The 16,540-nt window shown below is 36.7% G+C and overlaps 1 protein-coding gene and 1 long non-coding RNA gene across 2 annotated transcripts; one reads left to right on the top strand and one right to left on the bottom strand.

The window, feature by feature from the left end:
* Positions 1 to 5,024: 5,024 nt before the first annotated feature.
* Positions 5,025 to 6,450, bottom strand: LOC124293681. The gene is made up of 3 exons (XR_006903560.1): positions 6,344 to 6,450; positions 6,060 to 6,234; positions 5,025 to 5,976 (listed from the first exon to the last, which is right to left on the bottom strand). It is a non-coding gene; the product is annotated as an uncharacterized LOC124293681 (long non-coding RNA).
* Positions 6,451 to 6,702: 252 nt separating this feature from the next.
* LOC107225618 lies at positions 6,703 to 16,397 on the top strand. Its single transcript, XM_015666143.2, has 4 exons — positions 6,703 to 6,854; positions 8,803 to 9,208; positions 11,855 to 12,123; positions 14,725 to 16,397. The coding sequence occupies exons 2-4, from the start codon at positions 9,126 to 9,128 to the stop codon at positions 15,324 to 15,326; spliced, it is 954 nt and encodes a 317-aa protein (XP_015521629.1). The 5' UTR covers positions 6,703 to 6,854; positions 8,803 to 9,125; the 3' UTR covers positions 15,327 to 16,397.
* The last annotated feature ends 143 nt before the right edge of the window (positions 16,398 to 16,540 follow it).

Here is a 16,540-nt window from a genome sequence, read left to right as displayed (position 1 = left end):
GTGTTCTTATACTGAAAATATTTATTACTATTCAAGGTATAACCTGAGGTGGTTGAAGGTGGTCGGAGGTGGACGAGGAGGAGGACGAGGAGGACGAGGATTTGTGCTGGGTGAGTAAAACACTTTTATAATATTTGATGGCAATTGTAATTATATTTCATCTGAAATATTACAAACTTGTCACGTTTACAATAAATTATTTCAATTCATTTTTCGTGCAAGCACATATTCAGTAGCTATGAATAATCTTGTACAATTGATTATATTATTAATTAATTGATTAATTACATAATTCCTTACACAATATTTTTGATGTGTTCCTATACTAAAAATATTCATTACTATTCCAGGTATTACCCGAGGTGGTCGGAGGTGGACGAGGAGGAGGACGAGCTGGACGAGGAGGAGGACCAGGTGGACGAGGAGGAGGAGGAGGCGGAGTGGGTCGTGGGAGAGGACCTCTCCTCTCCTCAGAGGAGGGGAGGGGGAGGGGCTGGGAAGGGGGTGAGGTGGGCGGGGAGTGGGAAGGGATGGGAAGGGAAGGGGAGGGGAGGGAGGCGGGGTGGAGGCGGGAGGGGGACGGGGCGGGCGGGCGGGCGGGAGGGAGGGAGGGAGGGAGGGAGGGAGGGAGGGCGGGGGGGAGGGAGGGAGGGAGGGAGGGAGGGCGGGAGGGGGGGGGGCGTACTGCTCTATTAACTCTAACGGGCTCGCATCGACATCCGTCCTCCACTCTCTCCCTCCCTCCCTCCCCCCCGCCCTCCCTCCCTCCCTCCCTCCCTCCCGCCTTCCCTCCCTCCCTCCCTCCCTCCCTCCCTCCCTCCCTCCCTCCCACCCGCCCGCCCGCCCCGTCCCGTCCCCCTCCCGCCTCCACCCCGCCTCCCTCCCCTCCCCTTCCCTTCCCTTCCCATCCCTTCCCACTCCCCACCCACCTCTCCCCCTTCCCTGCCCCTCCCCCTCCCCTCCTCTGAGGAGAGGAGTGGTCCTCTCCCACGACCCACTCCGCCTCCTCCTCCTCCTCGTCCACCTGGTCCTCCTCCTCGTCCAGCTCGTCCTCCTCCTCGTCCACCTCCGACCACCTCGGGTAATACCTGGAATAGTAATGAATATTTTTAGTATAGGAACACATCAAAAATATTGTGTAAGGAATTATGTAATTAATCAATTAATTAATAATATAATCAATTGTACAAGATTATTCATAGCTACTGAATATGTGCTTGCACGAAAAATGAATTGAAATAATTTATTGTAAACGTGACAAGTTTGTAATATTTCAGATGAAATATAATAACAATTGCCATCAAATATTATAAAAGTGTTTTACTCACCCAGCACAATCCTCGTCCTCCTCGTCCTCCTCCTCGTCCACCTCCGACCACCTTCAACCACCTCAGGTTATACCTTGAATAGTGATAAATATTTTCAGTATAAGAACACATCGAAAATATTGTGTAAGGATTAATATAATTGAGTAATTGATTGAATAATTAATTAATAATATAATAAATTGTATGAGATTATTCATAGCTACTGAATATGTGCTTGCACGAAAAAGGAATTGAAATAATTTATTGTAAACGTGACAAGTTTGTAATATTTCAGATGAAATATAATTACAATTGCCATCAAATATTATAAGAATATTAATTAATTAATTAATAATATAATAAATTGTATAAGCTTATTCATAGCTACTGAATTTGTGCTTGCGCGAAAAATGAATTGAAATAATTCAATGTAAACATGAGAAGTTTGAAATATTTCAGATAAAATATAATTACAATTGCCATGAAATATTATAAAAGTGTTTTACTCACCGAGCACAAATCCTCGTCTCCCTCCTCCTGAATCACCGAGATTACCCGCAACCACCCCTAACTACCTCCAACGAAAACCGCTAACCACCTCGAGTTATACCTCGAATACTAATAAATATTTTCAGCGTGAGAACAAATCAAAAATAATGTGTAAGGTTTGATATAATTTTTTTATCGTCATATTTTACCAAAAAGATTATGAGAAGATTATAAAGTTATAGAGATTTTATTAGCGGACTGACAGCTACTGAATGTGGGCTTGCGCGAAAAACGAATTGAAATAATTTATTGTAAACATGAACCAGGAACCACGGAGCGCTTATCCTGGAAGTCGAGAAATTTTATTAGCGGACTGACAGCTACCGAATTTGGGGTTGCGCGAAAAACGAATTGAAATAATTTATTGTAAACATGAACGAGGAGCCACGGAGCGCTTATCCTGGAAGTCGAGAAATTTTATTAGCGGACTGACAGCTACCGAATTTGGGGTTGCGCGAAAAACGAATTGAAATAATTTATTGTAAACATGAACGAGGAGCCACGGAGCGCTTATCCTGGAAGTCGAGAAATTTTATTAGCGGACTGACAGCTACTAAATATGGGCTTGCGCGAAAAACGAATTGAAATAATTTATTGTAAACATGAACCAGGAACCACGGAGCGCTTATCCTGGAAGTCGAGAAATTTTATTAGCGGACTGACAGCTACTAAATATGGGCTTGCGCGAAAAACGAATTGAAATAATTTATTGTAAACATGAACCAGGAACCACGGAGCGCTTATCCTGGAAGTCGAGAAATTTTATTAGCGGACTGACAGCTACCGAATTTGGGGTTGCGCGAAAAACGAATTGAAATAATTTATTGTAAACATGAACGAGGAGCCACGGAGCGCTTATCCTGGAAGTCGAGAAATTTTATTAGCGGACTGACAGCTACCGAATTTGGGGTTGCGCGAAAAACGAATTGAAATAATTTATTGTAAACATGAACCAGGAACCACGGAGCGCTTATCCTGGAAGTCGAGAAATTTTATTAGCGGACTGACAGCTACCGAATTTGGGGTTGCGCGAAAAACGAATTGAAATAATTTATTGTAAACATGAACGAGGAGCCACGGAGCGCTTATCCTGGAAGTCGAGAAATTTTATTAGCGGACTGACAGCTACCGAATTTGGGGTTGCGCGAAAAACGAATTGAAATAATTTATTGTAAACATGAACCAGGAACCACGGAGCGCTTATCCTGGAAGTCGAGAAATTTTATTAGCGGACTGACAGCTACCGAATTCGGGGTTGCGCGAAAAACGAATTGAAATAATTTATTGTAAACATGAACCAGGAACCACGGAGCGCTTATCCTGGAAGTCGAGAAATCTTATTACCGGACTGACAGCTACCGAATTTGGGGTTGCGCGAAAAACGAATTAAAATAATTTATTATAAACATGAACCAGGAACCACGGAGCGCTTATCCTGGAAGTCGAGAAATTTTATTAGCGGACTGACAGCTACCGAATTTGGGGTTGCGCGAAAAACGAATTGAAATAATTTATTGTAAACATAAACCAGGAACCACGGAGCGCTTATCCTGGAAGTCGAGAAATTTTATTAGCGGACTGACAGCTACCGAATTTGGGGTTGCGCGAAAAACGAATCGAAATAATTTATTGTAAACATGAACCAGGAACCACGGAGCGCTTATCCTGGAAGTCGAGTTTCACCGCGTAGCGGACCCGAAGCGCGGGGTCCGGGAGGTTGAGAACCCGGTACTCGAAATACGTAGCTGACCCGAAGCGCGGGATCCGGGAGGCTGAGAACCTGGTACTCGAAATTTGCGGAGCGCGACTCTCTTCCGTCCGCTCTACTGCGCGGTTGTTTCCAGACTGAGGAATTCGGCTAGCTGATTTTGAATTGGTGACGTCACTTTCTGAACTTCCGACATCAAAACTATGGATTCGAACTTTGATACTATGTATGATGATGTATGATGTATGATGTATGATGTATGATGTATGACTTACGATGATATATGATGTATAATGATTGCAGATCTCACATTACATACAAGAAATACGAACTTCATCTTTGCTGTCGATTCCAGACTCAAGCGGCCAGGCCCTTCGATAGTCAGATGTTGACTAAAGATATATTGTTCAGTTAACGGGTCAACTGATCAGGCTGCCGTTCTGCAACAGTTGGATGATAAGAAATTGTTCTCGTACTTCTCAAATACCTATGTGTTAAAATGTACTAGAAATTTTAAGAAGCTTCGTTCTTTCTCTCTGTATCACCTCTCCAGGTCTTCAAACCACTATGCTGTTTTCGCTGCGTCTTCTGAGTTCCTGAGGGTCCAATAAGTCAGGTACGGGTCATTTGAATCGAATCCGAAACAAAAAATGTTCTGCTGAAAAAATGAAGATAAAGTAAGGCTAACTCCTTCGCGCATTTTTGGCGAAAATTTTTGCGATTCTGAAAAGTGCTGGAATAAATTCTTCCATGCACTATTCGGACGTGATTTTGCGAGAGCAATCGATAGGGCGCAGTTCCAATACGCTCCGATCGGCGCGTCCAAAGTTACAATTTAAAAACGAAAACCTGTGTTCTCGAAATTTTTCAGCAGGTACTTTTTCGTTCGCCATTTCTCTCCTGTTGATCTCACGCTCCTTTCGCTGCGTTTTCGTAGTTCCTGAGGGTCCAATTATTCAGGTAAGGGTCATTTGAATCGAATCCGAGACCAAAAATTTTCGGCTTCAAAAATGAAGAAAAAGTAAGGCTAACCCCTTTGCATTTTTGGCGAAAATTTTTGCGATTTTGAATAGTGCCGGTATAAATAATGCTCTGCAATAAGTTTCCAACTCTGTCATTGGATCATCTCAGGGGGCGCAAGCGCAGGACGATTTTCGGTTGTCACACCAAAACCCACAAGTGCCATAGACTTATAAAGATAGACTGAGTGCTCCCAGGTAGCATTCTGTCTCAAGTTCACGTTATGGTTGTCACGAGGCGCGTGCATGGCTCTGCCGGCAGACCACTATCTGGTCTGCCGGCATTCACGAAGAGCAGAATGCACAGGTTCTCATCGGCAAAAAAAAAAACTGAAAAGAAGAAAACTAAAAAACTAAAAAAGAAGAAAACTATTTATTGCGAGATTTTCTCATTTATTTCAAATATAAAGTTCAAAATCACAGAACATGGCAGGTCATTCGTTGACTATAATCGTTATACTATATAATTATATTAATATTTATGTTTCATATTATTAATATGCGGCTATAGTAAAATATATGATATATTACACCCATATACATATATAGGTATAATATAAGTCTGCATATTTTTTACTTTTACTTAAAGATAATTAGTTATAAACGTGTTACAGTTACTCGCGAGCAAAAATGAACAAGAAAAACACTGACTCACAAATCTATGTCTACAACAAGACTAGAAGAGAGGGTCTCTTCTACTGTTGTACAGTTATTAATATAAATATGTCTTTAGTTACATTTTTATACATTGTAGCTTAAAATTATTAACTACAGTTTATAATAGTATTGATAAACTGATATCAAATGAGTAGAACAGTAGATAATAATGAAGTGTTTGAAATCAAAAAATAAAAATTAATACTTTATATAAATGTCAGAAGACTAAAATTTATACCAGATACCAAAAGCGTCTACAGTATCTAAATGTTAGCTATGTTAGTACAAACCCGCCGCATTTGTTGATATAGGTATAATGTTTCATTGGAAAACATATAGTTACATGTCACTTGTGGATATCACAGCTGCAGTACCAATTATAAATACTATGCTTGAGCATAAACATAAAAACTAACATCACAGCTATACGTACTAAAATATTTCTTAGTCAAACAAAGTACATAGGTACGTATGTTTGAATACACGTAGGATCTTTAATAGGCAAATTGTGGGTCTCTTATTCCGCAGTGTCATTGTCCTGGGTGTTCAACCTCGTAACGATGAGCCATTTCAGCCATATATTTTTGTCTGCGACCCTCCACATGGACAGAGCGAATGGAACGTCGTTTTGCATCCTGCAATCTTTTTTGTGCGCCCCGAATTGCCTCTTGCATCAGTCTCGCAAATTCTGTACGATCATGTGGCTGTGGTATTGTTCAACACTCACGTAAGGCATCTGCGTAAACAATCATCGAAACATTGCATTGAATATAGGGTAACGTATTATTAGTCAATAACGATAATCTTAGTCATACACACCAAAAAATACCTTTCCGATACAGGTATTAAATAACGGTCGGAGATTCTCTTTATCTGAAACAGACTTTCCAGTCCAAGAGAATTTTTGTGTCAGGCTATCCGTCATGGCTTCCTTCAGAAATTGGTTGAGAGCATCTCTAGCTGTGACACCACCAACGTTAATAAGATAGTGTCTCTGAAATCCATATCACTCGTTTTTAAACTTGCAATAAATATCACTGAAATTAGTTACCACCCGAGAAAAAATACACTATCGGGTGATATGATAAAACTATAATGCTTACTAGAGATCGTTGTCTTTCAGGATCTTCTTCAAACTCTTGGAATACCTCCAAGGTATCAACCCGGAGCACCAGCTATGAAGCATCTGAACTTTATTTTTACTAAATGATTCTTGAAGTGGATACCACCGCTGCATTATTCTGCCGCATGGCGCTGCCGATCAAGATCTTGCATGATCTGACGGCGCATGAAATGCTACCTCGGTGCGTGACATCACGGCTGTGCCATGTGCCAGTACTATAAGAAATTTCGGAACGCATCCTATATTTCCGTGGTAGCAGACTATTGTGGCAAACCTGGCTGACGTCCAGAGTGCGCATACGTCACGTACGATCAAGGTATACCAAGGTCGTGACCAAGGTGTAGATATACGTATACGACGTCGCTTGGTCGGCCATTGCTTGTAAGTTGCAGCTCGTCCTCTCACGAGTTGTGCTTTGAAGTATTATTATATTGTTCGCAATTATGGGTGTTCTCGTTGTTAAAAAATCGACCACATGCAGAAAAAGTAGGGTAAGTGTCACTCGTTAGACAACACCTCATAATCCTATGCGCGAATTCCTTCTGTGCAAAGATTATTTTGAAATTTGGGAAAGCTTGTACGCGTCCCCGTACGCCACATCGTCTTTTGTCTTCCCTTCTTACAATAACCATCAACTCTAAGTGGCAACTTCCAATAGGAAGATTATACAAAAACCCAAAAATATCAACCTTGATCGGAAATTGAATTCAAGTCGTAGTTGATGTAGTTTTTGTCTTCCCGTTTCGAGAACCTCTGTTTATGTAGCCACTCAATTCCAGAAACAAATTTGGCATTCGGGAAAGAAATGTTCTGCTCCATGAAACGGGCGAAATAGGCCGTGTACGATTCTAACTGGAAATTTGATAAACGGCTTTGACGTAATGTCGTTATGTTCATGATGCATATTAACTGTGAATGTATTGTGTTTTATACCTATGCATACATTGTACGCGCAAACGTGAATAGGTGATATGCAGAGAGACACAATATACGTTACGACAAACGTCATGATGTCAGACAAAATTGCTTTTCGCTGTTTGCAAAAATTATGCCCTCTCATTATCTAAATCCTACAGTTTGTTACTACGGCTATTGAAAGATTTTTAAATGCTCAAAATTTAAGTCCCAGCTGCACAAAAACAAAGGACAAATACCTTTACAAAAAAAGAAGTATTAGATCCGATTCATATCATATTGGACTATAAATGCTCTAATACAGGGTCATTAGGTAGATAATTTGAAAAGTGTTAGTTCTAAAACGAGATACCAAAATTTAACAATACATTCCTGTTTATAAAATATTTCACATTCTCTTTGTCACCTGATATAATCCAGAGTTGTAAAATTTTTTTACCTACTGGTATATAGTAATTGAATTTCATATCTAGCTTGCGTCAAACGTTATTGCATCATTAATACACATCACCTGTTCAACCTGATTTAACAGCTGAAGGTTAGCCGAGGTTATCCATGTAATAGTTTTATATGTTTACATGTTTTTCTTACTGTATCTCATACTAACAAGGGGACACCACACTATTGCCATTTTTGTAATTTTTCATACTTATCGATTTTCGAAATACTGTGAGCGACTTGAGCGTGTTATGTACATTAAACGGTTAATAACAGATTTGAAACCTGCCGTAACTTTTTTACTTTTTCTTTTATACAACTGCCCACGTAATTTACGGGTGGATTTGATCAAATTTATGTTAATCAACAAGTATTTCATGATTTTCACTGACAAACGCGGAGCTTGCTTTCGCTTACCTCTCACTTGAAAAGTCGAGCTATTGTTGAAAATACCAATTCTTAACCAATGATATTTGTGATGAATTAACTTTTCATACAAAAGCTGCCAGCCTTTGTCAAATTCTGCAGAAATCTTCTGTGCAATTACGGATGGCTTTGGGGAATAGTTATACGATTCCTCTCCTTTCAGTACAATAATTATGAATAATTGTAAAAATGTCATTGGTGTAGTGTCCCCTTGTAAATGTTATTGCTCATAATTATCAAATTTTATGTATAGTAGACAGACCTGTTAATTAATTTTGATCTCATTTCTGGTATGACGAAAAAAATGACTCGTCAAATCAAAGATCTAGTTGGACAAACAACAGGCTCAGCTGTCCTGTGTCTGATATGACTATCAGGGTTCATAAATGATAATTATGTTTTACGGAGGTTTTAAAGGATTAGTTTCAAACCTGATTATTATTCTATCACATGATTTTTCATTTTTCATTTTTAGTACATCTACTTTCACCAAGTCATATCATTTAAATTCTGGTCATTGAAATGCATCAACAGTATTTTGAGAAAATGTTAGAATACTGTTCTTTTGGAATGAAATATGCTGCATAAATTTGAAATATTCTTCATAGATTCTTCGAAATTGTACAAATCTAAACGTTTCTTCTACATTTTATGTTTCAGATCAGTAGAATGGTGGTAGGGTCGTATTCTTAGGTATAGAACACTTTTTTCTATACATTCCGGTACTGAAGCCATCAAAGGCACATTTGTACACAAATCAATTTGTACACCACCGTGTCTCGTTCACGAGAAAAGCTTTCTGAAAAAATACAATAAGAATCACTTCAGCTAGATCTCTACAGTTACAGTGACTAAGAAACAGTTCGACTAGTTTACCGTCTAAGCCACGTATTGCTTTCATAGTAATTTCTTTACATCGACTTGTTTGCTTTTCTTAAACAAAAACCAAATTCGACAAAATTTTGGGGATAATATACACCACCATGGGCTCATCAAGCCAACCAGACCGTTCTCTTGGAGGAGGGTTATCCTTGCCGCAGTGGATGAAGAACAAAATGGATGTAAGGTGTGTTATTTTAAACGAAATATTACAAAATTAACACCAGTTAAGACAAAATCATTACATTTACATTATGTTCATTACGTCCAACATTTGTCTTAATGTGTTTGTTTCGCAAAATTCCGGCATATTTCATTCGGAATGAATAGAGATGATTTTTTCACTGAATAATGGCTTTAGTATCAATGCTTTATACCTGGATGCGATTATTGGTAAAACACATTTAAAAAAAAAAAATGTACCTTTCCATACAATCATAATACTTTTGACTTGCTTGAAAATTTGGTAAGATACATTATCTAGTATATAAGCGAGGTTGAAGTTTACAACGCTAGTGCAATTAATTATTTTCCATTGAGGTTGAAGTTGGTAATATTTAATTACTGTAACGAAATATGTTTAACATCACTAATTTTGTTACTCGTATTCTTTATTAATTGGTATTTGAAGGAGTTGAGTTTGCAAGTATGCATATATTTTACTTTATTATGATTAATTGAATTTCATATAATACTAACGTTGCAACACACAGATTTTTCTTGTGAATGCCACTTAAGCTACAGTAACATAATGAACTTCGACCTTGTATTTTCTCAAAACATCGCTGTTTTGCAACTTTAAAATGATCGGAAATGCAGTAAACAATATATCACGATTTAAAGAAAATAAGATATACTCATTCTGCAACTGCAATCTCTACAATTAATTCTACAGTTGCAAAATACTGATTATTCGAGATTTTTGTTACATGAACATTACTAACTTTAATTTCTTGCATCCAATGTAGAATAAGCCAAAATATCTTTGAAAATACAATGTGATTTCATAATCTATTCAGAAAAAAATTCCAATATTTTCTCATTTTTATAACTAACGATTTCCCGAAAATTAAACAAAAATTCATCAAAGATTAAACAAGAAAATTCTATTTCACATAATCTTGTCATTGAAGTAGATAAAATCAATCTATAAATGTAAACCTCCATCACTAATATTTAATGAGGACGAAGTCAAAATAATATTGATGTAACATTGAAATGTCAGGTAAACTAATTATTTCGCAATTTTAAGTTTGTCTAAAATTTGGAAAATCGTGATTGAGTGGGACACACATACTCATGGTTTGCAAACTCAATTTTTTCAAAGTCATTACACAGCTGCAAACTACTAATTTTTTCTTCAATGCTTCATCACGTTACTGTTACTAACTTTAACCTTGTCATATCTACCCACTGTACCTTAATCAGAGCATGTGATTGTTTTCTTATTAAACGATAAGAAAAAAGAATAATTATTATGTTTAATCCATACATGGACAGTCAAATGTACATCTTATCTATCGCGTTGTTGCCGTAGTGAAATTTCTCTAGACCTTAATGAAAGGTATCGAGCAAATGTATTTTTTTTTTTTTTTCATGACAACTGATTCGGGGAAATGACAATAGTTTGCTAAGTCTTATAGTACTTGATGCCAGGGAATGAAATTAATGTTAATTCGCTATCAAGCTACTCGGGATTGATGCTAATTCATGCAGAAGTTTGTTTACACTCTGCTTGATTGTGACTAAAATTTTCCCTTCACGCACAATATGTTACGCGCACAAATAAGATATCTTGCTAACCTTGTCCATGGAAATTACCAATAAAGTAATTGGCTACACGTGATTAGGGAAACAAAGTGATGTTTGCTTTCCGTTATCAAGTATTCTATACCTAACTGTGATTCATTGTCAGCTGTTTCGAAACGTTATACACATTATGCACACAACACATAATTACGTTTTACTTCTTATTTAGTTTTGCCACTTACGATTAAACAGAATTTGCTTATCAGGTCGTGAGAGTTCATTGAAATTTGTTGTTTCAATATTGGCAAATTTTCAACCGAGCTGCGAGTGAAATAGCAGCTGGTCAAAATATTACGATTGTGTTTGTTGCGTGTAATCATGATGTTGGCAGAAATAGATGTGTGAGAATTGGCGTGCATTAGTATCACGGGACTGCCAGGGTTTATTTTTAACTAAGGTACTTTCAAACTCTGCTCACTCATTTCTCACAACAGTGACTTGTGTTGGATAATACAAAGCATTTCGAGTGTTAGGTGCAGTGTAAACTATTTGTGTTGGTCGTCATAATATACAAAAATCGTATTGTTTTTATAAAATGACAAATATGAAATGTTAAAATACCTACAGCGTGTAAAAAGAATACTCACATACAATTTGAAACGAAGCGATTATCCAACTTGATCAGATTGTAATCGATGTATTTTGGAGACTGACCATAGTAGGTATTGCTATCTACATCGATCTCTGTAGATAATCGAGCTTGTGACTTCACCTTGTTTTCAAACATTCAGTCATTTCTTATCGCAAACTGTAGAATACAATAAACTCAGCCCACTGTTTTTGTCTGTATAGTAGAGAGAAGACTTTGTCCTGATTGAACCATAGTTTTAATTTTTTAATTTTCTGATGTCAATTCGCAATTGAGAAAAACTAAAATTATTTACTTCTTACATAGTGATCCTTTGGTTTTGGCAACAATTGCCACCAATCACGTGGACAAAAGTGGGATATTGTTTGCTTAAGTTTGTGTAAAATTAGTTATGAATTCAAATTGCTTTAATAATTAGATATTTTTGTTTTTCAGATTTGACTTTGACGAATCTGCCTTCAGTCCACCTAGTTACGACGACAGCTTCTTTTACGTACGGTATCCTAAAAAGGAAGAGAAAAAGCCTGCAGAGGAGGGATTCACAGCTATTAGCCAGGTTCTTAACGAAAATAAAACCATCACGGCGGCCACACAGGTGACATCATCTCAACCTCAACCTCCTGACTTCAAGGAGGTCAAGGAAATTGATTTCAGCAAACACCCGTTGCCTTGCCAACCCTTCATACCAAATGCTGCACAGAAAGGTAAATCAAAATTTTTCATTTCCTACGACATTAAATTTAAATTTGTAACATCCGTGTATTGTTAGCTTTTCGGGAAAATTTTTATTTCACGATATTGACGTATTCTAAACGTACTCTGAAATGCAGTAAAAAGTTATAAAGCAAATGAAACGCCATTCGCGAATTCAACTGCTTCGCAGTCATTTTGAGTTTGCAAAATCGAGGATTTTTATCGTGTTTCGTTACGTTAAAGTTACCAACTTACGAGGTTGCCGTTTTAACATTACTTTACAAACACAACCCCTAGAAAGTAATTCTGAACTTGCAAAGTTTGATTAATTATTCAATTTCAATGTTTTATTACATTGATCTTAAAACCTCAACCTTGTATTGAATCGGCGTCTTTATACATTGAATTACAGTTGATTTCATATGCATGCTGATTGGCTTTACTGAACATAACCCAAGTATTTGTGAAATAAAACGAGATGGAAATTCAGAAACTTATCTTAAATTCATTTATTAGAACTACATTTTGTTATATTGAGCAACGAGTTATATACTGATGTCGAATTGATTAAAAAAATTCCACAGGTCAAGTTGCACTTTCACCCTATGATGCACATGCACATGGTACAAGATTATTGAAAATCACTGAGAACTCCATGAATTTAACAATTAGGCCGTTGCAATGACCAAATATAGTTTCTACGTGTGATCTGAACTTCGTATATGTTGTATGAGGTGTTCTCCACCAGACCTCCGAGACTTCATTCAAGCTCGGATTTACGTAATGACGACACTACGCAGCGCTAGTTGTAATTTGCTCTAAGGAGAATTAACTCAATTAAACAAATGTGTCGAATGGGACAACCCAAACAATGAACCACCGTGAGCAAAAATGTTTCTTCACGCCATTATCACATCATAACGAAATCAAAGTACGCGAGTGTCAGAGGGCTGTTTTCCAGCAACTCAGCCACTTTTTTTTTAACCTCAGATCTATTCCATAATTGGTTATAAAGCAGTACTACTTGAAGGTACTATCTGTGAATTTTTTAGATTTTTTAATATCCTTGTTTCAGAAATGTTTGGTAGAGGTGGAGAACGCCTCATATATAAGATATAGGCACAACATTTTAGGACTTTCTAAGGGGATTAAAGCTTATTAAATCCTGGCGGTCTAAAAGTTAACAGAGAAAGTAATAATATGCATGAAATAACATTTGGTCTTGTTACCAATTGATGTAGTCCAAGGTACTTTTTTCAAATTTCTTGGAACTTATCGTCATTTATGTTATCGAGTTTTAACTTTAAAATCAATTACTTCCTATCCAGAACCCTGCATTTCGATCTGCCAAAATATCAATGCCCAAGAATTCGTACACGAATTATTACCTGCCAAACAGTCATATCTCACAACAGTGTTTCCTCTTTGCAGTAATTCAAAATTACTAGGCTGAAGTTATCTACGTTTACGTAAGGAAAGATTTTGAAAAATATCGCTATTTTGCAACATTAGAATGACGTCAGAGGCTGTGACTGACTCGAGATGTTTATAGCCACTGATTGTTTCTGCAAACATTATTATAACTTGCCATCTGCTGTTAGTTCAACCACCTGCTGCTAAATCAAACATTTTAAAAATAAGTTGGTCATAACAAGTTCTGACGTGATTATGTACTGACATTTATTCAATATATTGACAAATATTCTATTCATAGTGTACAAATATCTTAAATAGTAGATAGCTTACTTACACAACTGTACTTACATGTGACTAGCAAATTTTCTGGGGCCAGTTCATAACGTGTCTACACTTCCAGCATGATACTGTATCAATAATTACTCATTATCAAACAAACCGCTTATATATAACAGAGTTGCGAGCCCTCATAAAATCAGTTTTAAACTTACTCTCGAACGAGTAGTTTGGTCTCGAAGGCCACCAACTGTCGCGCTACTATAAACGTGATGTTTTCGTAGTTTTACTTTTTTTGTCTACTTTATTTTGTAAGACTGAAATTTAACCGTGCTGTGATATTAGTTTTCTGCTTTTGTTTTTTTATTAAATGAAAGCTTCTCTAACTTGAAATAAAATGCTCTATGATATAGTCAAATCTTACAATCAAGGGCTGGAAGGTGCCCTTTATCGTATCTCAGAGGGCATTATGGTTACAATTGTTTCGACGAAACGTGGTAGGCTATTTCACGATTTATATTTTACCGATTCCTATAGCTCTATTAATACACACTTTTATGGTATCGAGTAATTGCCTTCAAGCTGAAGTATTTCATTTAGTTAAGTCAAAATCATTAACGTTAACAGAAAGAAACATTTTTCGAACATTATGATTTCACAAATTTATGACTGAAGTAGTCGAGTTAACAAAATATAAATGTGTTGTCTTGTTTTATAATTGCAGTTTACCGAATTTCAAATGCAAAATATGCTAAACAAAATATGCCTTAAAAATCATTGTTACCCTAGAAAATCAAGAAATGTTGAATACTTACTTTCTTTGTAGATACATCTACGAAGTCCAACTGTTTTCCACAAACGAAAATAAATATGCAAAATTCATCAATCCAAAATGAATTCTTTTTTCATTTTCGCCACAGAACCAAAACCACCGAAGTCAACTTATGTTGGGAAAGTGAAATCTCAGGGTATCGACGATGGTTTTCATGGTCAGTCAGCACTCTGCGGTAAATCGATTGTCCACGTAGCTAATCAAATGATGTCAGGAAAAGTGACCAAGGGTTTTTCCATCGAAACGAATCAGATTCAAGAATCTGCACAATGCTCATCGAGAAAAGAAAGCAAATCCTTGCCTGCTACTCCGCTGACGTCGCCCGCATCGACACCCGATAATTCTCCCAAGCAACGACGAAAGTTGATGCAATCAAATCGCTTTTTCACTGGAGCGTACCTGCCTGACAAGGAGAAATATCAGGGAGGCTGGATTCTGGCTAGCATCTTGGGTCAACAGCGAGAAACTGTAGTCACTAAAATCGAGGAAGAAGATGAATCAGAAGACGTCGCTTCACCAATCCTGAGAAATCTTAATCGTAAGAAGTCAATCTCGTCGCAGAACCTGACGTATATACCGAAAACTGACACTGCCGCGCCATCGAGTAACAAAAACGTTTACACAAATGTATTTCAAGCAAAACCTTCAGAGTTGAGAGAAATGAATTTTTGGTCCCCAACGTCAATGTAAATCTATTTTCTTCTCACTTATTTATCTGCACATTTCTAAATCATATCCACATTGATAGACATGTACATGTATCAAGAGCTGTTCAGTGATAATTAGTGTTCCTTGGATCAGACTTTCGTAAAGAAGTTTTTCATGTATTTTATCTCCATTTTTGTCGATTTTTCATTGCTCCCGAGTGTAACAGCTTTGCAATAAAGACAAAACTCATCACTTCTGTATTTCTGGCTGTACAGAAAAAATTATATGAACTGTTAATTTCCATAATTCATCATTGTCGCGCGTTTTTTTTTTTCTCCCGTACAGCGATCATCATGATTATTGGATTTAACGATATGATCGGAACCAAATTTTCGACATTTTCAATAAATTTGTTAGGCGCAGCACTCTCCAGTGTTTGCATTTTCCGTTCTTGTTCCATCTATTTCGTATCATTATTATTTGTAGCCTTTTTGGCTCTAATCTAATACGCTGAAATTTGGATATATTATAATAATATCTCTGAAATATTTCTGATTGTATTTTGTCACACGTTTAATGAATCTACTTATATCAGTATATAATGGTACATAAGCTTAAAATTTTTCGTCAACACTCATACGACCTCGAGGTCAAGGCCACGCTGACATTTCAGATTTTTTTTTTTATTTTCATTGAGAAAACGATTTTTGTCTAACAGTTTGACAATAATAGAAAGTATTTATTTTTTTTTTTATTCCGATAAAATTTTAGCTCCTGTTGACGGGTTTGAGCTACAATTTATTATAAATTCGTGTGCCATGTGTATAGTATAAAACTTAGATGAAGAAGCATAAGAAGAGTTAACAGTTAATTTTTAAACCACATTAAAGTACAAATTCTATATTTATTGAAATTCAAGTTTCGACCAAATTGAAAGCAGAATTGCAATCGTAGTAAAACGCATTTTTAAAGATGCACTCAGACAAAAATATTCGATAATGAAAACAAGTAAGAAAAAAAACAGAGTAAAGACAAATGAGTAATTAAAAAATTTTCTCTAAAAAAAAAAAAAAAAAACAGCGTATATTTTTTGCTCTTTATATTAAACGGCAACGTTAAAGCTGATAATTCAACGGAGCTAGACGAGATGAATTAATAATAATCCATAAAAAGAGGTTATTCATCAATTGAATTATATTTAATTATATTTTTAAGGAAAGTGTTCTGTCATTTGTTATAATGTATGGGATATGTAT

Source organism: Neodiprion lecontei, chromosome 3 (genome assembly GCF_021901455.1).
Source record: "Neodiprion lecontei isolate iyNeoLeco1 chromosome 3, iyNeoLeco1.1, whole genome shotgun sequence".
Classification (NCBI taxonomy): domain Eukaryota; kingdom Metazoa; phylum Arthropoda; class Insecta; order Hymenoptera; family Diprionidae; genus Neodiprion; species Neodiprion lecontei.
The sequence above is the reverse complement of the archived record's forward strand: the minus strand, read 5'-3'. Positions and strand labels throughout refer to the sequence as shown.